Raw genomic sequence first — 21067 nt, 5'->3', positions numbered from 1 at the left:
GTTTGGATCAGTTAAGTCCTTTTCGCTTTGAGAGCTGTAATAAAAAATAGGCACACGCTGAAAGTGAATGTTTTATTTATGTGTGCATTTTTCTAGCATTAACAAAATGGAGATTCCATATGAAAAAACACTGATCTCCTGTGCTGTTGGAGTATGTACATAAATTATAGCAAAGTCTGAAAAGACAGATTAGATTGTCAGTGCTAGCAGGGATTTCTAACTGAAAATCTTGTATTTTGGGCTCCCTACATGAAAGTACTCACACTGATGTAACTAAATACTTCCAGCTATCCAGTATGGGGAAGGAAGAAAGATTATTTACATTAAATTAGATAGTACAAAACCTCTTACGTCTGTGAAGGTATACATTAGAGTCCAGTTTTAGTGCAGCTCAGCTGCTGCTCTGCAAGGCCACCTGGTTCCTGCTGGCATACTGGTACCCTGCCAGAGTGCAAAGCACTTGTACCAAGCTTGGTGAGGAACAGACTGTATGGAACTTGGTAAAATTTCAGGAATCCAAATGGTAAAGAGTGTGATACAAATGCATGGGATCAGTAGAAAGGCTTCATTGTACAGAGAGCCTGTTTTCTCCTCTTCAACTTTGTTTTCATCGCCTTACATGATGTGTTTTCTGTCTTATTTTGTCTCCTTTTTTGTCCTGTCAGAGGCTTCTGGAAAATTGTGCAACATACTCAATTGGTATGATCTTTACTGTCAATGATTGCTACTTTCTCATTCCCTGAGACTGTTTCCTTAGAATCCTTCTGCCATGCCAGCAGTGCTTTGCAGTAGAATAAGCAAGTTCTCTGGCATTCCTCTCTCATGTACTTTGAAGTCTCATGGAAGCAGTAACTGCCTGTCCTTGGCTCCAGAATGAGAAGCATGGAGCTCATGTGCTGACAACTGGAGCACAGTGGGTCCTAGCTGAAGGTGGTAATTATTACCTTTATTGTATTCCATCCTTTTCCTACAGGTTCTTTTTCAGCTTCTATCAATGCTTCCTCAGATTTCACAGATATTTTTTTTGACATCTGTCTAATCTTTGCTGTCAATTGTTGGCTTTCGGTGCTGGAAGTATTAGATAGAGGGAGGCTGGACAGAGATGCATTTTATAGTCTGCTGATTAATACTTGCTAATTGGCTTCTGCTCTAAGTCTACCTCACTTCATCTTGGGTTAAGCAAAATGCATACAATGCATGTCTTGCACGTTGCTGAAGGATTTCCACTGCCAGATGGATCCCACAAGACTGGAGCAGGCTGCCACAGTACCATGATGTTTCATGTTTATGAAACCAAAATTACATCTTTCTAATTGTAACGCTGAGTTGAAATCTCTTGTTTAGGCTCTTCTCCAGCACTGGAGAAGGTCACTGGTCTTGCTTTTCAGGTTTCTCAATCCCATAAGGTGTTTGTCTTCAACCGTTCTTGACTATGTTAGTTCTCATGCTTATAAATGCTTTTAATCATTCTTTGTTCATACTTGCTTTTGGAAGTTGATGCTATTGCAGTAACCTTGGTGTTTGCAAATTAGCTGTGCTTTAATGTTTTGCTGTTTCTGAACTTCTTAGTGAAGCCAAAGTAAAGACTGAATTGCTGCCCCAGACTTGTGCAAGGTGTTTGCCATTATTTTTTTTCTTGTTTTAACAAAAAATTAAAAACTACTTCTGCAAAAGTACTTCAAAGCTTATATATACATGCACTATATATATATATGTATATATATATATATATGAAATATGCATGCTAGTCTTTGTCTCCATTTTGTCATCAGTCTTCTTTGAAACCGTATTTTTGATGTTCAGGTTCCTTATAATACCACCAACCTTTATTTCATCTGTTCATATTCAGCAGAATTTTGATTATATCAGAATTAGTTCTAGCTTTTAAGTAAAAAGACTTTATTCTTTATTACACCTTGCTCAGATAATTTCACCAAATGTTCAGCCAACACATTATTACTGTTAGTCAGAATGTAAATTAGAGGCTGACGCACTTGCCTCATCAGCTTACAAATTAAGCAGTTAATCAATTTTGGTGCGATATTCCCCCATGAGGTTTGTGTTGCTGACTCACATATGCTCAGTATCTTTTCCCCTCAACAACAAGCAGCAGTGTAAATGAAGCTTGCTCCCAGCTGAGCATTTGCTGGTCACGGCATTCCGAATCCATCACTCAGTATATCCTCCTGATAGATATTATTGTCTTATTGCTTCTCGTTACCTCTTTCCTGAGCATTGGATGAATACAAAGCAGACAATTATATATGCATACTTAAAAGCAAATAGTGAAGACAGCGGTACAGTATTATTCCTCATGTTACTGTGGGATGAACTGAGCGTGGAGCTTCTGCTTGCTTCTAAATATTTCATACAATACTTGGAATAAAGAGCAGATATTTCTATAACTTCTGTCTTCCAACAAAGTATTGCAGTGTTCAGGTTTTTAGAAAATAATTTTACTGTTCAAATCATAGTGTAAACTTGAGAAGGAGGAGGGCAGCTTGGCCAGTGAACAGAAATTTTAACTATTTTTGATGTCACAGAAATCCCAGTTATGGTTCTGACTGTTTACACAGCAATCAGAATCAGTGGAATCACGATTTTATTCCTCACTTTCACTGTAGTCTTTAGTCATTGTGTTTCTACTATATATGGGGGCAAACAAAGTATTCTATAGTACAAACTTCCACAGACTTTTTAACTAGTAAAGAGCGATCTTTGGATTGTCTTTGTGTGATTTTTTTCACTTATTTGTTATGCTGTTTTGGTTTTGTTTTGGGGTTTTTTTTTTAATGAGAAATGCTTAATGTTCTTTGGCCTTGGACAAATTTTAATGAAAGTAATAGATTGTAAGAGTGAGGCCTCACCTACACTATATATTTAGCCATTAAACATTATGTTTTGTAGGTTAATTGTTGTCCATGCCTTTATTTTATCTTGAATTCTGTCAACGGAATTTTGAGTGTGGCATAGCCTAAGAGGGAGAGCCAGTTCTCCTTCTTCCCCCAGTGATAAAATACCACATTTCTTTGGCTGTGGCACTGCAGCTTGGTGTGAGGAATTTCATCAAAGCAGGAGTCCAGCCACACTTTATCAAGCATATTATCCACAGTTAAGGCCATGGTGTGGATTTGTTGGTTGTCTTTTTAAAGAAGTCATCATTTCCTTGAGACCCAAGGGCCATTCTGACTAACTCTTGGTTTTCAGCCCTGAAAGTGTTTAATCAGTTGGCTTATTGATTAAAACTTTCTGTGCTTTGCTTGCTTGCCAAAAGAAAAGTCCTTTAAATTTTGCATCTCCTGTTGTCTAAATTAAAGTCTGGATGTAAATCATCTCATTTGTAGCTCTCCTCTGTAAGATCCAGCTCTTCAGCTGACCACACGTTCAGCCTTTTCCTTTCTTCCTCTCTCTGTCTCTAGTGTCATCTAGGAGTCTCTCAGCCCACTTCTAACAGTGTGTTATTCTGGCTCCATAGGCACAGTTCTGGCTGAATGTTTTCAAACCCTCCTGATATTTCTCTGTCCAGAAAAATAATCCTGTCTTACTCCAGTCTGTAGCAAGGCAGGAAAAAGCAAAGAATGATGCATGTTTGAATTCTTGTAGATACTCAGAGGATGCAGAAGCAATATTGATGTATGCAACAAATATACAGGGGGACAATGATGGTTCTCATGGTTCTTTGAGAGTGGGAATAAAGTTTGTTCTCATGCTTACTGTTACAGGATGTGACTGGATGAATTGATGAGACAGTGAGGTAGTAGTATTACTTTTGCTGGCTCATAAAGTTCAGCTTCAAATTGTCTTCAGTTAAATAATAACTAATAGTAACTCCTATATGAACATGCACACTTTTTTCTGGTAACCATAATATCTTTCTGAAGCAATTCTGAATCTGCAGCAGAGTGTGGAAAACTCAAAGTGATTTTTTTCTTCTTTTTTAAGCTTTCGTTTGCAGACTTTCAGATCTGAGAACATCTTATTTTTTGTCAATGGAGATGCATGAGGGAGGATTAAAGAGAAATATTTCTCTTCTAATATGTTTGAAATATGAGTGTGTGTGTGTTTTTTTTTCCCCTCTATAGAACTAACAAGAAACAGACTGGGGATGTTCCTACAAAATGTAAGGTTGGCCAGAGAGAAACAAGGTGACGGAGGGAATGTGTATAAGTATAAAAAATTGTAAATGGAGCAAAGAAGTTACTTTTATTTCTCTTATTTCTCTATAATCTAAATGCTAGATATTGCTTGCTTTTGCTTCATCAGGTTTTCCATTTCCAGATGTCAGTGCACGCATTAGGTTCATAAAGGCTTGATGACTTTGCTAAGAGTCCTGCATGGCCAGACATGCAGCTGTCCATTTTACCACTGTTAAAATGAAGCATATCTTCCATTTAATTTTTATTGTTGAATAAGATTAAAATACCATGAAATGTGTATCTTGTGAAGATTAAGTAAAATCCAGATCTCCGAACTTAAACAATATGCCACATGCAGAAGTATTCACTTAATTATGCAAACAGACATGCACTGTATTGCAACATTACTTATGAATTATAACTTACAGTATGCAAAAGTTGTTATTTTTTATTTCATAGGAGGAATGGTGCTGTAGTATGCTTTTCGTGACTTACTCAGTGTTTTCTCTCTCCAAAATCAAAAACCCTGTTTTTCTCTTACAACATGCTTGTACTGTTTCACCTCTGCCCTTGAAATTGTAACGTCGGGTGCAAACAGCAGAAGTAATGGAGACTTTTGCTTTAATCTAGTTAGTTGATCTACCAAAAGCAATTATCCTTCTACATTTTGCTGGGGCTGAGCTGCACTCTCTTGCTATGGTTGGTGCAGCAGGTTCCAGCCAGCTGAGCCAGGGAAGACGCAATTGCACTCAACTGCTGCAAACTGGCATAGGATTTTAGTGCCATAGCATCCAGAGAGAGCTGCACATGCCTGTCACTTCTTTCTGAAAGTCCTGGGCTCTTAGAGTTTAGACTTTCACTTTGTATCCCCCCACACTTCCTAACTTTCTGAATGCAAACAGAAGGGATTAGAAGACAGGATTTGCATGTCTTCCATCTGCTATCGCAATGCAGGTTAGTCTGTTGCATTCCATGCATGTGTTTCCCTGTATTCCCAGAGAGTGCTATTCTTGCACAACATTGTGGTGATTTCTGTCCCTTAAAACTCTCCAGTCTTGTACCTGCTGCATTTTCACCAAAACCAGGTGTTGCTATAAGGTTTTGCAGAGCAATTACTTCAGAATCTCAGCTGCCAAAGCCTCTTGTTTTGAGTGTCTCTTTACTTGCTTGGACAATGTACTGGAGCACAGGTTGCCTGCTGCGTAAGGAGGAATTGGCTTGGGCCACATATAAAATATGTAGTTAATATGTGTAAGTAACAAAACTTTTATGTATATATATTAAAACATAGAAAAAAAGAGCGCAACAAACCCATACAACTGGTGGGATATTTGACCTTGGTGTTGTGAAACTAATGCATCAGTCTGGTTCAGTGGAAGTGGTTTGCAATTCTTTGTGAGTTTCAAGGCGTTTGTCTGAGATTTTTGATGGAACTTTGCTCTTTCTGTACTTCATCCTTGAAAACAGTTGTTTTCAAATGTATGTCTTACCAAGACATGATGACATGAATAAAGTGTGGTTGTGAACCAAGGGATATCTTTCTGCGGTAAAGGAGGGCTTACAAAAGCCTAGTAAAGTGACATGATCCAATTTCTGAGGCGAATGTCTGACTGCAGCTCTGTGCATCCCGTTTGAAAATTTGCAGGGAACGTATTTATGTCAACTGAAAATGGAACTACGGATATACAGAACTACAGATATACAGATGGCTTTTTCAGCAATCTCAAAACCTATTCTCAATTTACCCCCGTGTGGTTAGAAGCACTATTTAAAAGCATATTGCGAAACTAAATAAAAACATATTGCAAACAATTTAACTATTATTATCATCATCATTGTAATAGATGTGCAATTCCTATTCTAGTCTGGAAAGACTGCCAACTTGCCACTGAGTGCCTCACTTATTAGCTGCAGACTTCTCCAGGCTTCACTGACTTAATCTCAAGATGTATTTAGTTTTGTCACCTCCATAGCTTTGAGTGGGAATGTCGCTCAGAGTGAGGAGGTGAGTGAATGTTGGGGAATACCAACTGGAAAAAACTAGGTCACTGTTGTCGGCAAGTTGCTTCTCTACAGAGTTGTCTAGTTTTCTTTTTTATGCTTTTTTGAAATGAAGAACAGTGGGATTTTGTTGGACTATTCTAGCGAGTTCTTTTCAGAAGTGAAACATGAGGCGAGATGGATCTTTGGTCTGACACTACATGCATGTATTACTGGGAAGCTTTGTTGCTGATAAACTTGCAGATGGTGGGTGTTGATACCTCCAAAATAGGTAGGTGTTGATGCCTACAGCAAAACACTTCAACAGAAAGCAGGTTGCTAAAGGAAGTCGTCTGGTCTGAAATGGTCCAAATTGCCCACAGAGTTACACTGGTTTATTTTTGTGCTGTCCTGAGCTGATAATAGTTATTTCTTTTGTATTTTACAGTGAATAACCCTATACCTTCCAACCTGAAGTCAGAAGCGAAAAAGGCAGCTAAAATATTACGAGAATTTACAGAAATAACTTCCAGAAATGGACCTGATAAAATCATACCTCGTGAGTAAAGGAAATGTTACGATTCAACTAAAACCTCCGGTTCTCCCCTCTGTTGAAATCCATCTCTTTATTGATGTCCTCTGTTTTCACTGACCATTAACTCAGAAAGGAGTGAAGAATTGGACTATTGTAACTTCTCTGGAAATATTTTGGAAGTAAAGGTGTTCAGTTTGCTGGGTTCTAGGCAGACATTGCTTACTGCGAGAAATCTTTTGCATGTTTATAGCCAGCCACAGGAGGCTGTCTGCACAGGAGGGCCTCTCTCTGGGCTGTCTCTCATTCACTGTGTGAACATCCGTTCTTAAGGAGAACCTTGAATAGTAGCTGTAGTTTTCGAATATCTGTGTTTATTGGAATTACCTAGATAAAAATTAGTTGAATGAAAGAGATCGGGGTACGTTTCTACTTTGATAATGGTTAAACACTCTTACGTGCTTCTGTCCTCCTAATTTTTGCAATTGTTATTCTCTGTTTTGCCTGGGTATTGCTAGTTGTGGCTTTGAATTTATATCTATTATGTTCCAGAAGGTCTGTAATAAGACTTTCAGGATGATGACATTTTACTTGACAAAAACACTGTCTAATGATGTAAACTGATCAGGCTGATGTGTGTCACTGTGATTTAAATTCAAACTTCACTCCTCCAAAAATCGGTAGAGCCACGAATGTCAACTATTCATGGCAATAAGCATGCTCATTCTGTATGAGCTAACCAGGATAACTGGAGCAGTTGTGGCAGTGTGGATCAGTGCACCTAGTTTTGTAGTTGACTGTGGAGTGGAGGTGTCATGATGAGTTCAGTTCTCTATAAGCTTTTGCTTTAATTATTTGACATCTTAAAGGTGTTCAAAATTGTTAAATACAGAATTTTATTTTCCCTTTCCTTTGAACTCTGACAAGGTTTTGAATAAATGATTTTGCTGTTTCAGCCCATGTGATAGCTAAAGCCAAAGGCCTTGCAGTTTTGTCTGTTATCAAAGCTGGATTTTTGGTGACTGCTCGAGGTGGAAGTGGAATTGTATTAGCTCGTCTTCCTAATGGCAGTAAGTGGATATTCTCCTTTTGTACTTCATAGGAGAATTAAAAGCTTTAAAATACATACACACACACATACGTGCATGTATGCATATGAAAATGTCTGATGAGAAAGCTGTTTTCAGAATTTTATACCTGCTTTTAACTGAATGCTGTCAGTATCTTTGTAGAAAAGGATGAAATATAAAAACATATAGTTTGAAACTCATTAGGAAAATGAATTATACCCAGTAATAAACAGCTGTATGCCAAATAATTTGTAACATAAAGATTTGTTTAAATGAGGATTTGTGTGTCTTGGATTCTTTTTACTGGAATAAGCTAGTGTCTTTATATGATTGCATTCTAGTAGTTATGAACAGAGTTCTAAGTAGTTTTGAGCTGTAATAATTAGATGAGCATTTCTTGTAATGTGTGGTAATGCTTCTGTAATTTTTATTTTGTTTGACAGCCTGGTCTGCTCCTTCTGCAATAGGAATTGCTGGCCTTGGTGGTGGATTTGAAATTGGAATTGAGGTATAATTTCACATTTGAAGTACTCTTTTTTTTTTCTTTTTTTTCCCCAAGCAGTTAAATGCATTGAAAAAGATGTAAATGTTGGTGAGATAGTGAGATCTGTTTTTCAGAGCAGACAAAACCCCACTTTTTTAAAGTTCACATATATAATCCAAGCAGAATATGGAGTTTTAATCCTATTAATCTAATTGTTTGGAGAGATTTAAATGAAAATAAGTGATCAATAGCTGTTTCCTTGATTTCTTAGAGCAGACAGAGATCTTCCCTTCGGAGAAAATTTGAGTCAGAGTTCATATAAAAGACAGTTAGAATTAACTAAAATATACTATTTTTAATAGTTTATCAAATGCTTTGTTAAGGAGCACAAGGACTCCATCTAGCAATAAACAGTGAAAGTAACTGAAGGTATAGAATGCCACTATACTTCATGCATTCCTTATTCAAACTGTGATTCTTGACTTCACCCTTCAGTGTGAGAGCACCAAAACTGATGGTACTTACTCCGGAAGCTTGCTACAGAAAATAAATGATTTTCCATCCAGCACAAACAGTTAAAGAAGGAACTTTCAGCACATCCAAGGAGGAGTCCTGTTGATCTGAACTCTGATGATCCTCTACTGCTGCTTTTGTCTTATTCCTCACAGCTTTTTCACTATTATTTGTTGTCATGTCTTCCTCTTTCTTGCCCTGTTTTCCATTCCCAACCTTCTGTTTTCTCTGTTTAGCTTCTCTTCCACTGATTCCTAAATAAAATCAAATGTAACAGTGTGCTGCCAACAAAATCTTTTGCTATGAGAATTCTGCTCTCCTTCAGAAGAATTCATGCAAAACTGGTCTGGGTGTACATATGAGCCCTCAGTCTGTGCCTCCTAAGTAACCAGCTATTCCTCTCCTGTCAACTAGTCACCTGGTACTCACATAATGAGTAATTGATAAGTAATTTTTTTATATCCAGATAGTTCAGTATGTGGTCTTGGGTATTATTACTGTGCACTTTTTAAAAGATGCTGTGAATACAAAATTAATAATTTTTGCAAGGGTTTTTCTTTGCTTTTCTTGACTACAAGATCTGAATGCATTGCAAAATATTGTTTGGTGTGCCCCAGGAGGTTTTTATTTTGTATTTTCTCCTTTAGTGACAATGAAACAGACTCATCAGATGCCTTGATTAATCTGTGAAAGTTTTCCTGTAATCATCTCCATGTGGTATATTAGATAATATAACCATTTACTACTGATATTTACTAAAATGATTTAAATGCATAAGATATTTCCAAGAGGACTTTTTTTCCGAGAGGACCTGAGCTTTATGCACTTCATTTGAAATTGTATTCATTCAGTTTACAAAATAGTTTCCTTACTTTTATAATGTAAAGTTAGAGGAGAAATGTAGAAGGTAAATAGTTGAGCTGCTTAGGAGCCCAGATTCCAATTTCAGCAGTGTTTTAGCAGTTTAAGAACTTAAATCTTGTAGAAATTGCTGGCATTTTATTCATACAGGAGAGATTATAATTAACATAGTGTACTTGTGTGTGGTTTTAAACAATAAGAAGTCAGTCACAGATTTCTCTAGTTGTGGTATTAGCATAATGGTTTTCCAAGTGAAAATGCTTGGTACTTCAAATTGAAAATCTATTTTAAAATTCTTGAAATGCTTTCCTTAAAGGTTTTCTCACAATGAATTCATTTAGCTTTAGCTAAGAATTCATCCTCTGTACAGGTAAAAAGAGATAGCAGCATCCTGAATTGTGTTCTCTCTACATCACTGGATGATTAAGAAACTGTTAATGTCAGACCTTTTGTATGGGATGGGGTAGAGGTTATGAGAGGCTAATAACAAAGGCCTCGCATACACTGTATGTACTCATGGCTAACACTGTTTTGCAAATAATCTGATATTTCCTCTTGTATTCCCTGCTGTCACTGTTTGGAATTTGGGGTAAGTTGAAAAAAAGTGAACAACAGAACAGTCTACTTTGAACTCTGAAACAGTCTGCTGTGCTGGCTTTAACATCAAATTCACCTATCTTTTTTTTTTAACACATGTGTTTGATGAGCTTTCAGTTATGATCCCATGATCTTTACAGGAAAAGACTTGAAAGAATTTTTTTTCTCTTTAAAAAAATTATAGGACCGTTCTATTGAAACTTATGAAGAGAGTTATAGTTTTACGGTACTGATGACAAAAGGCGTCTACTGGGTTGTAGTTGAAGTTCTTCTATCTCTGCATTTTGTATCATAGTCCAGATGGTGTTAAAAAAAAAAAAAAAAAAAACTCATATTTTTTTCTTATATTTTGCATGTGTCTTTCAAAAATACCTTCTCTCTCCAACTATTTCCCTCAATAGTTTCTTGAAGAAACTGGCTACATCTCATAAATTGAAGTCTTGCAGAATCCCGATTTTCTGTCAAGAAAATACAGTTTTGTCGATTATAGGAAAAGCAGTATCCTTTCTGTTGTTCTGTTGTTTTTTTTTGTATTATTATTTGACAGACAAACAAGTAATTTTTGTTTACTAGTCTTTCTTGTTGTTACCATTAATTCAGTTATGGATTTTCTTAATCTGATGTCTCTTCAATTCTGAAAATGCCTTCAAACTTGTTTGCAAAAGCTTTATAAGTTAAAAATTAGTTAATTAGGAAATTTTGAATCCAGATAGTGTTTCTAATATAAGTGTTTATTGTATTGGGTTAAAAACTGTGAAACAGGATTTTTAGCTTCCAAACGTCTTGCAGAAAAAGAATTAATTTCATTCAGAAAACTATTTCAGAAGGATTATTCGCAAGAATGAAAGTAATTATCTGAGTGGATGACAGATTCTAGATTGAATTAAAACCTTTATGGATTTGCAGTTAGTTTTTCACATGGGGAAGGAAATATGTTCGTTGCTACTACCTACTTTCCCACTGAACAGATTTTGCTCTCATGCAGTTCAGACTTTCTTCTTAAAAAGCATGGTACTTTTGTTTGATGTTTTTATAGGTTTCAGACTTAGTAATAATATTGAATCATGAGAGAGCAGTAGAAGCTTTTGCCAAAGGAGGGAATCTTACACTTGGAGGAAATCTTACTGTGGCAATTGGACCTCTGGGGAGGTGAGAGTAAAATCTTTTCGTAATACGGATGAGATTTAAATATGGAAGATATTTCTTTCTTAAGCTATATCAACATTTGCATGGATTTCTCTAATATCTTAGAAAACAGTCTTTACAAACCTGTATGTTGACTAGACCTTATTGTTTCTGTAGTGCTATATAGTGTTACAACGTTCTACTTACTTGTTGTTTTATCTTTTGCCTTCCATAATAAAGGTATTTATTGGTGGAAGGAAAGTTTACTCTTGTTTTGTAAGACATTGCTTGACTAGGCTCAATAAAGAGCAAATGCACTATAGCAAACTATTATTTTCACTTATCTATGGGCCTGTGCTTTGTTACCAGAGATCTGCCTGGCAGTAAGTAAAAAAAATACACCAAGTAATTACTTTTAAAGCTTAAGCGATTAAGCCAGCCTACTATGAAGGATGAGTTGATATAATCACAGAATAATTTAATTTGGAAGGGACCTCCGGAGATCTCTAGTCCAGCCTCCTGCTCAAAGCAAGGTTTGTTATGACTGCAGATCAGGTTGCTCATGCCTTTATTCCAGATGGATCATGAAAACCTCTGCTTAGCCTCTCTGGGCAATATGTTCCACTACTCAGTGAAAAGTTATGTTATACATCCAGTCAAAACGTTTCTTGCTTCAGTTGATGATCGTTACATCTTGTCCCTCCTCCATGCACCACTTGAAGAGCCTGGCATCATACTCTTAATTGCCTTAATTGGAAGGCTGCTGATAGATCCCTTCCTAAGACTTCTCTTTCCCTGCCTAACCAAGCCCAATTGCCTCAGCTTCTTCTCTTGGAATATGTCCCTCCTTATACCTTTGTTTTTATGATGAAAGTTTTGCTGATGTTTTGTCATCTTATCTAACAAAATAAAAGGGTGATTCTTGTTCCTTGGATGAGATAAATATATGGACCAGGGGAGGGCAGTAAATGTCATCTGTGTTGCAGGGTGTTTGGTATGCTGTTCTGCATACAAAGTGATGGACCTAGAGTGTACAGAGGAAAGTTACATCAGGAAACCTCATGAAATTAAACAAGGACAAGGGCTGAGTCCTTCACCTTGGGTGGGTGAATCCTCAGCAGCTGTTTAGACGGGGCCTGCCAGACTGAGTAGCCAACCTAGTGGGAAGGCACTGGCATCCTGGTAGACAGTAGGTTTAGTCAGCAGTGCGTCATGACAGTAAAGAAGTCTAACAACACGGGGAGCTGCATCAATAGAATTGTAATCAGAAGATAAGGAAAGTGATTATTCCCCTTCAATTGGTTGCTCATAGCTTGTGCCGAGAATATCATGTCCAATTTTGGCCCTGTTGTACAAGTAAGATGTGTATAACCTTGAGTGCTTCCAATGAAGATACTAAGATGGCAAGAGACATGGAGCATGTGAACTGTGAGGCTGGGGAAGCTTGGCATATTCAGCCTGGACGAAATAAGCTTTTGGGACACCTAGCTGCAGACTTCTAAGATACTTTTGGCATCATAAAATCAAGGAAGATGGAGTTCTTGGTTACAACAAATGCAATCACAGCTTTTTAAACATGATCTATGTGCAGTGACTGAAGTACTGACTAACGAAGAAACCAGTGAGGTGATAATGTCTCTGAATGCATAAATGGCCACAAGAAAAAGGAAAGGAATTTAAAAGTTCCTTCTGCAAGTGGTAGATGAGACAAAAATTAGTTGCATTACTGTGGTAAAAAGGATTTCTTTAGAGCTAAGAAAAAAATTTAGTAGCAAATCTGTCTATGGAAAATTTGGAATTTGCTATTGGACGAATATTTCAAAGAAGCAACGAGCATGAGTTTTGTATCTACATTATTGTTCTGGCTTGGAAATTTTGAATCATCTTCTGAAACCGTTGTGTTTGGGTTAGTCATTTTTTCAGACTTATGAATGCAAGAGGCGGTCTGATATAGAGTATTCTTATGAGAAGATGTTATTCTGTGCTTCAGAGGAAACCTGATTACCAAAATTAATTACTTTGTACTGGCTTCTGTCTGAAATGAAAACTGAAGGTGAATTTTAAGTTTGACTTAGTTAAGTATATTCAGTAGATTATTTATGAACAGAAGAAATGTGATATCCTTGCTGACTTCTGGTGGGGTTAAGATTAAAGACCATTACTGTTCATAGAATCATAGAATGGCCTGGGTTGAAAAAGACCACAATGATCATCAAGTTTCAACCCCCCTGCTACGTGCAGGGTCACCAACCGCTAGACCACGCTGCCCGGAGCTACATCTAGCCCTGCTTTGAATGCCTCCAGGGATGGGGCATGGATTCCAGTGTGTCACCTCTCTCTGATTGAAAAACTTCCTCTTAATATCTAACCTAAACCTCCTTTGTCTTAGTTTGAAACCATTTCCCCTTGTCCTGTCACTATCCACCCTCATTAACAGTTGTTGTGTTTTGATGCCGTATTGAAGATTATGAAGTAATTTTTTTTTCTTTCCAGAAATTTAGAAGGGGATGTTGCACTGAGAAGCTCTGCTGCTGTCTATACATATTGCAAATCTCGAGGACTGTTTGCAGGTGTATCTCTGGAAGGAACCTGTTTAATTGAAAGGAAAGAAACCAATCGCAAGTAAGTTCTCTCTGAATCCAGAGGATTCAATAAAGGAGTACTGATGCAATGGAATGGGATAAGTTCAATTGTAAAAAAGAATCTGTTGTGAGAACATTCCACGCTGAATTCAGGGTTTCTTCAATGGCAAGGGTTTCTTCAATTTAGGTGACAGGTATTGTCTAAGTACACATTTAGAAGCTAAATGTTAAGAGACTCAGTGTTCTAGAATATAGTTATAGAGATATTTACTGTATAATAAGAAATATCCTTTAAAGTCACTTGAAACAAACCAACTAAACAGCAAAAAAAAAAATGTTGTAGATATCACTGAATTTGAGAGAACAATTTTTGAAGTGCTACTTATGATGTGCAGCTTATTAAATTTAAAGTACTTAAGGTGCATCTGAGAAGGAGGAAATATTTGAAATGCTTTTACTATGCTACAGATCCTAAAATGTCAACCAAATAATTCCAAGAATTAAAATACAGTAACTGTGAGACGTCTGTTGCATTGTATGTTCTATATTTATAAAAACTTTAATTTTGCTTATATAAGCAAGGCTACTATGATTTTTTAATGACAGCATATCAGTTACTTCCAGCTATCTCCTGTCATAAAATTGCCATTCCAGTGCATCATTGAGGGATCTATTAAAACAATTTGTAGAATTAGTGTGTATTTCTTTAGTCTATTGTGTGATTGGCTTTCAAATGATCTGGCTGATGCATGCTATGTGACCAGTGACAAAATACAACTGATGAAGAACATTTTGAAATGAAGTGGTGGTAGGCATCCAAGTTGGTTGCAATATTCATCATTCAAAATTTATCATTAGTTATGCCACTTTAAAATAGCTGGTCAGTAAGAGAACTCTGCAGAGGAAACATTTTCACAAGCTGGACTTATCTAGACACTGAAATATAATGGTGATCAAATACCTGACATCTTTTCTTTGATATCAGGTTTTATGGGCAAGATATACGTGCTAGTGCCATCTTGTTGGGTGATGTTCCTTTTCCTGCTCAAGCAGAAGATCTTTATGAAACTCTAGCATCCTTCATTGAAGTATATGAAAATGAAGAGCAAAGAAATAATCCAGGAAAAGCTGTAAGGGAACAAGGAAGGTTTTGTGCAACTCTTTGTCACAGACTTTTTTCTCTTTGTAAACTGTGTATAGTCAAGGGTAATGGTAATCTTGGCGTTGTGGCATTTGCAAGATCTGTTTCATGCTTATAAATGTAACACATAGCTGATAATTTGCAGAATCATCACAGAATCATAGAATGGTTTGGGTAGAAAGAGAATTTAAAGATCATCTGGTTCCAACTACCCTGACACCTTCCTGTGTGTAACGTGTCCATTCAAATGCACTTTTCTGCGCTCCACTGGTGGGCTTTTCTGGACAAGAATGTTGTTGGTTTGGCTTTGTATCACCTACAAAAACAATATATAGCTGCCTTTTTAGAACAGCGCATAATCAAATCTGGAGATGATGTTGAAGTTTCTTCAAGCTATTCATAATCAAGTAAATAATGAGCATACTAGATTTGATGCAAATAGTCTTCATTTTTTTTCTACTTTTTGTCTTCCATTCAGTCACATTTAAAATAATACTGAGAACTATGGGAGATTATTTATTCAGCTGCTATATTGATACGTAATTATTTAGTTTCATCTTTTTTAAAACCCACAGTGTATTTCTCTGTAGTCATGTGTATGTCACTAATTCTTAAGTGTACTTCTTGTATTAATACAATTTCAGTAGAGATGATAATTTTCAGTGTAACTTCTAATACTTTTAGACTATGAAGTTAAAATCTATTTCCAGTTTGATGAAACTTGTTTTAAAAATGTGTGCATCTTAGGTAAATGACCCACCTGGTAGACCATCAAGACCTGAACCACATAAACCTTCTGTTAGGCCAACACCACCAGGTTAGAGAATATCTTGATAATGATTAATATATCTCTTTGTAGAAGTAGAAAGTTAAGACTAATTAAAGTTATGCAGTTATTGTAATAATAACTGCCTATATAATAATGTTTTTTGTATTCATTCTGAGTGCCACAAGCAATGAAGAGTAAACGGTTTTTTATTTCTTTGTGCTATATTAACAAATTTTTCTCTGTGAAATATTTTCTATAGAAGTAGTATTTGTTTAGTTACAAAAACAAGTAATTGTTTGAAGAAAGCATGCTTATTTATTAGATGTATAGAAGGCCCTTGGCTCAGTGACGTTTCTTAAGTAAAAAGTCCTGATTCTAACAGAAACCACTAGTCCTGCTTGTAGAAACTTCTGGTTTCTAAACTATTAGTTCTCCTTTAGGTTGTCACGTCTTTAAGCAAGCAGTTCATAAAGCTGAGTGGGGAAAGTTTTGACTCTATTAACGTTTTTGTCTACCAATATATTCACACTGAATACAAGTCAGTATGCGGTTTTGTTGCTAACTTGATATATTCCAGCAGATGTAAGACAGGATTTAAGACAAAGTCCTTATTTCTTTCTCCTGTACTGCTCCTTAGATAACTGCAGTCATTTCGGAACTGTTGCACATGTCTTAGAAAACATGTGTATGAAGTATAACAACGTATGTTGTTATATCGTATAACTTACTGCTTAAATTTATCTTTCAGCTAAAAAGAATTCAAACAAGCTTTATCCTGAACTTCCAAGTGATTATGCCTCTCTGAGTAAGTACTGAGCTTACACATTTTATTAGTGCAATATGAAATCTGCAAAGTCCTGAAAGTACTTTGGAAGACATCTATCAACATTTGCCCATTTCTTTATTAACCATGAGTTAAAATGATATTCCATTGCATACGCTCTCCTGAAAATATTTCATTAATGTATATTTTATTCCTTGGCTTTATATTCCAACAAAAATAAGTCTTACGGCAAAAGTTATTTTGCTTTATTCAATGACCTTGAGAAATACATTGAAAATAGCAAAGATATTTTACATTGCCACCTAACTGAAGTGAAAAAGAAAGCTGATATAACAAGCTTGTGCCCAAACTCTTATGCAAGGTAGTATAACTCCTGTTTTAATTAAGAAGCACTTCCACAGATCATATCTGATTGTGCTTGCATAAACATAATTTCTCTTGCAGTTATAGTCCTTGAGGTTTTTGTGAGATATCTCTGCATTATACCAAAGAGCTATCACTTGTTCACTGTTACGTTTTAGCTCTCCTAACTTTAAAGCAGGAGGAGTCTGAGCTCTGACAGAGAATCTTAGTCTGTAGTATTTGTGATGTAACTCTTGGGGCCCATCAACTGGAAACTTGTGATTCATTAGGAAAAATGTTATGATTGAACTGGTTATGTTCATGTAGATGCCATAGTGGTCTCTCCCATCAAAAATCCCATCATTCACGAAGAAAAAAGACTGTTGACTATTTGAAAGTCAGTGAGACGAACTGCTTGATACAGTATATTGTCCTGTTAATAAATAAATGTTTTTGTGGTTTTGACTGGGATAAAAACCAAGGCTGAGACAATCTATATTACCCAGATATACGCATACATGCATGTACACATTTTTACATATTTCATACACCAATAGAAAATAAAGTGAAACAATTTCCTTTTTACTTAATCAAACTTGATAACTGATCACAGAAGAGTCTAATTCAGGCAGAGTGCTGTTATTTAACACAGTATTTATCCTGTCTTGTCTGAAGGCCAAAATCTTGATTGTATGTTTACTCTCCCAATTCATGTGATTACAGATTTTTCACTAAAAATGAGGTCAATTGTGTGTTATTGTCTTCATAATCTCCTCTCCCATCTTTTCTCCATACATGCTACTGAGGTATGTATGTGTTGATGGGACCGACATAGCAGGAACTTAGGCTGAGCCATTGATTTATCTGTGCAAATCCCTAAAGTCCTTCTGAGAACAAAAACTTTCTGTCATGCTATAAAACTTTTACCAGGAAAAAAATGATGTCTTTCGCAGGAAAATAATACTCAGCAGCTGTCATCCAGAAAGAAAGAAAAATTGGTCTTCTGGCCAACAAAACTAAACTTTACAGGTCTTCGTAAAACCCTGACCAAAACTGAGAAGTTTTTCCAGCAGCAGGGAAAAAGCTCAAACATACAGTTGCTACATTAAAGGGATTGTTCTATTCAAACACAACTGAGAAGGTAAAAATCTTCCATAGCTCATAGTTGATGAGCTTATTGATGACTTGAAATCAAAATGTAGACTGAGTCAGTCTATTACTGAGGATTCCTACAGATTTCTAAAAATTCACAAAGCTATCTCTAAAGAGCACAAGAGGAAGTGGAATTTTCTGTAAAAAACACTTTCTGCAAGAAATGTCTCATGGTAAATTTCAATTTTCTTCCAAGCTAGATGTGGCATATTTTGCCTTGTATTGCAGGTTTGAATTCCTTCAGTAACAGTTCAAGTGGTATCTGAATCCACAAATATCGTGTATGTTTCTGTAGGCTATAAAGAATCGTTCTTATTATAGGGGAAAAACAAGGAAGAAGTCAGTTCTCCTCTGTCTGTTAATACCAAACCCTTAAATGCATAGAATTGTAGAATAGTTTGGGTTGGAAGGGTCCCTAAGGATCAAGTTCCAACCCCCTGCCACAGGCAGGGCCACCAATCTCCCGATCTGTTACAAATGCATGTTGATGGGAGTCTGGAAAAAGAGTTGCAGTCCCTTTCCCTACAGAAATAGAGGGTGTGTTTATGCTGAGTGATGGGGTAGAAGTCTCCTTAAGGCCATGCCTCCTGTCAGTAATCTGTTTCTTCCTGTTTATGGTCTGGATGCTTTTAATACTGCTGCCTAGCAGATATAACTTTTACTACACAGGCTTCATCGGAGGTTCACTGGCTGCAATGGATGTTCCACAGTGATCTGAAAAAACACTTAGCATTTCTTGCATCTTTATAATTACATTAAAAAATCCACACTTGTTAGATAGCTAATGGAAGAGTGCACGGAACTAATCTTTAGGAAGCTTCATTGGTAGTTACAATGGCTAGTTCAGGGTTAGGTTTTGATAATGAGCAACAAACTTCGCTGAGTTGTAACACAATAAGGGAGGTGCCTTTTCAGTTTTCCTTTTTTGGGGTTAGGGAAGAGGGTTGCTAGGAAGGGTGTGCTGGTCAGAAGTTGTCTTTTCAACAGTTAGAAAAGTAGAAGAGAGGATGAAACATTCATCCATCTCGTTACATGAAAGAAGAGCTAGACTTGCAGATGAGACATTTTTAATTATATTTTATGTAGTTCTGAGTTATCTGAAAAGGTTGTATTACATTTGCTTATTTCAAATGCAAGAAGAATGTTAGATGAAAACATGTTTCTTCTAAACTGATAGTGTGATACTTGACTGACATGCAAGTAGAGTGTTTTCATGTAACTCAGTAACACTTAAGTTAATGCACTTAGCTGGAAAATAAGATTCAGAAACACTTTAAAATTTTCCATGCACTTGGAAATATCACACATTTTATTTGAAGAGAAATAATAGTTTGCAGAAACTTCTTGCAATTCTGGAAGAAAAACATGGCTGAGAATGTGATTCAGTGGAGTAAAGTTCTTACAGTAGTTGAAGAAATAGAGATATGGCTTTTTTTTATTTTTATTGTTTAGGGTGGGTTTGTTTTGATTTGTTTGCTTTTTTTTTAAACTGTTTGACTGAATTAAATTTGCTTATGTCTATGAAAGTTCGTTACTCCTACCCTTCTAGCATAAGGGACTTGTAACGTAATGTTTCTCATTGTCCCATATGTATGTCACATAGAAATAATGAAAAGGCTGACTGGTCCTTCCAGGTTTTATAAGCATGATGTTGCTTAGGTTATCTGGATAGAAGGTTTCTGTAGAGTTCTGTACCATGTCTGTAATTTAAGTGACTCACGGCTCTTCAGGGGACTACTTGTGCATTGTAGAATCAGGATACAAATTTATCTTACTATGACATTTTTTTTTAAAGGAACTTAAGGTTGTCCTAAACGTTAGATTCTTTTTATAGTACATTGTTTTCTCATTATTTCTATTTGGCTTTATGCCACAGAACAGCAGGCAATCAAAACTGTAAATGAATGGTTTCTTACTTTATCTGGCTGTCATCCAAACAGGTTGCTGAATACGGTACAATTCTGACAACACTGCAGCCATTTTCCAACTGAACTGGTAGAAGCAGGAGATATGCTGAGAACTAAATAATCAACAGGCAATTTGTTCAGGCTCAGAAGTCAGTGTTTTTGTCACTTTTTCTTCATCTCAGCTAATCTGAAACAAAGACTGGTTCACGTGTATGGAAGAAAATCACTTAAATTGGCCAAGATGCTGAAACAGTCAGGAAACAGAATTGAGATAGGACTTGGAGATGAGTGTATTAATTCATTTTCGTTAAAACAACAACAAAAACGTTTTAAACACTGTTCCTTCACTGTTCATTTGCAGTCATCATAAGTTAGTATGAAGCAGTTCAGAGGCATGAATTCTCTGACCTTCAGAGTGCATACTTAGCGTTTCATTCTGCCTCTCCTCAGAAATGTGTTCCCTTTCAGGAGTGTTTATGAACAGTGGGTTTATTGTTGCAATGCTTTAAGAATAATCTTTTTTTCTACTAACGAAAGTGCATCCATTGTAACAGAATAATTATTTTATCAGAATTAGGAAAAAGCAATTACACAGTTTACATCTTTCAAGATTTGCTTAAGAAATTCATGAAAACTTCTGCGCATATATCCTAAGTGTTTGAGATTTGGTTCATTGGTGGTTTTGTTTGGTTCGTTTGGTTGATTGTATTTTTGTTGTTGTTCTTTAACATTTCTCTCAGACACACTGGCTTTCTTACCTTTCATAAGTACTTGAACCAAATATTTTTAATTTTAATTTTGTCTTTGGGAAAATGTGCCCTCTTCTTTTGATTTTTGAGCTGAATAAATATCTATCTATGATGCTTACTGTGGCTGCATTCACTGGAACTCTTTCCTACCCCGAGAGTTTTTGTTCCCCTCATTACCTTTTAGACACTTCTGAATCAACTCTTGATTTTTCTTGATCTTTCTTCTGATTCCTAAACAGATTGATGAGCTAAGTCATGTTCTCTTTTCATCTCAAATTTTAAATAGTGCTACAAATAGCAAATTCTGAGGTGTGGACTCACTGCAATCAGTAGGATTTGGACA

At 36.3% G+C, this 21067-nt stretch overlaps 1 protein-coding gene across 4 annotated transcripts in view; it reads left to right on the top strand.

Annotated features, from left to right (window-relative positions):
- The window catches only part of SH3YL1 (SH3 and SYLF domain containing 1), a 40064-nt gene that overhangs the window by 3488 nt on the left and 15509 nt on the right, over positions 1 to 21067 (top strand). For 2 of the 4 annotated variants that reach the window (XM_419926.7, XM_015284931.2), the window contains exons 2-9: positions 6565 to 6675; positions 7605 to 7718; positions 8162 to 8226; positions 11210 to 11322; positions 13792 to 13920; positions 14866 to 15010; positions 15769 to 15838; positions 16539 to 16595. In XM_419926.7, the coding sequence (XP_419926.2) occupies positions 6565 to 6675; positions 7605 to 7718; positions 8162 to 8226; positions 11210 to 11322; positions 13792 to 13920; positions 14866 to 15010; positions 15769 to 15838; positions 16539 to 16595 (804 nt within the window). Of the gene's footprint in view, positions 1 to 1360; positions 5091 to 6564; positions 6676 to 7604; positions 7719 to 8161; positions 8227 to 11209; positions 11323 to 13791; positions 13921 to 14865; positions 15011 to 15768; positions 15839 to 16538; positions 16596 to 20008; positions 20843 to 21067 lie in introns of those variants that run through there. The other 2 variants (XM_015284933.2, XM_040697620.2) reach the window with 2 other exon arrangements.

Source organism: Gallus gallus, chromosome 3, assembly GCF_016699485.2.
Source record: "Gallus gallus isolate bGalGal1 chromosome 3, bGalGal1.mat.broiler.GRCg7b, whole genome shotgun sequence".
In the NCBI taxonomy this organism is placed as follows: Eukaryota; Metazoa; Chordata; class Aves; order Galliformes; family Phasianidae; genus Gallus; species Gallus gallus.
Note: the sequence above shows the minus strand (reverse complement) of the source record. Positions and strands in the feature narration are given on the sequence as shown.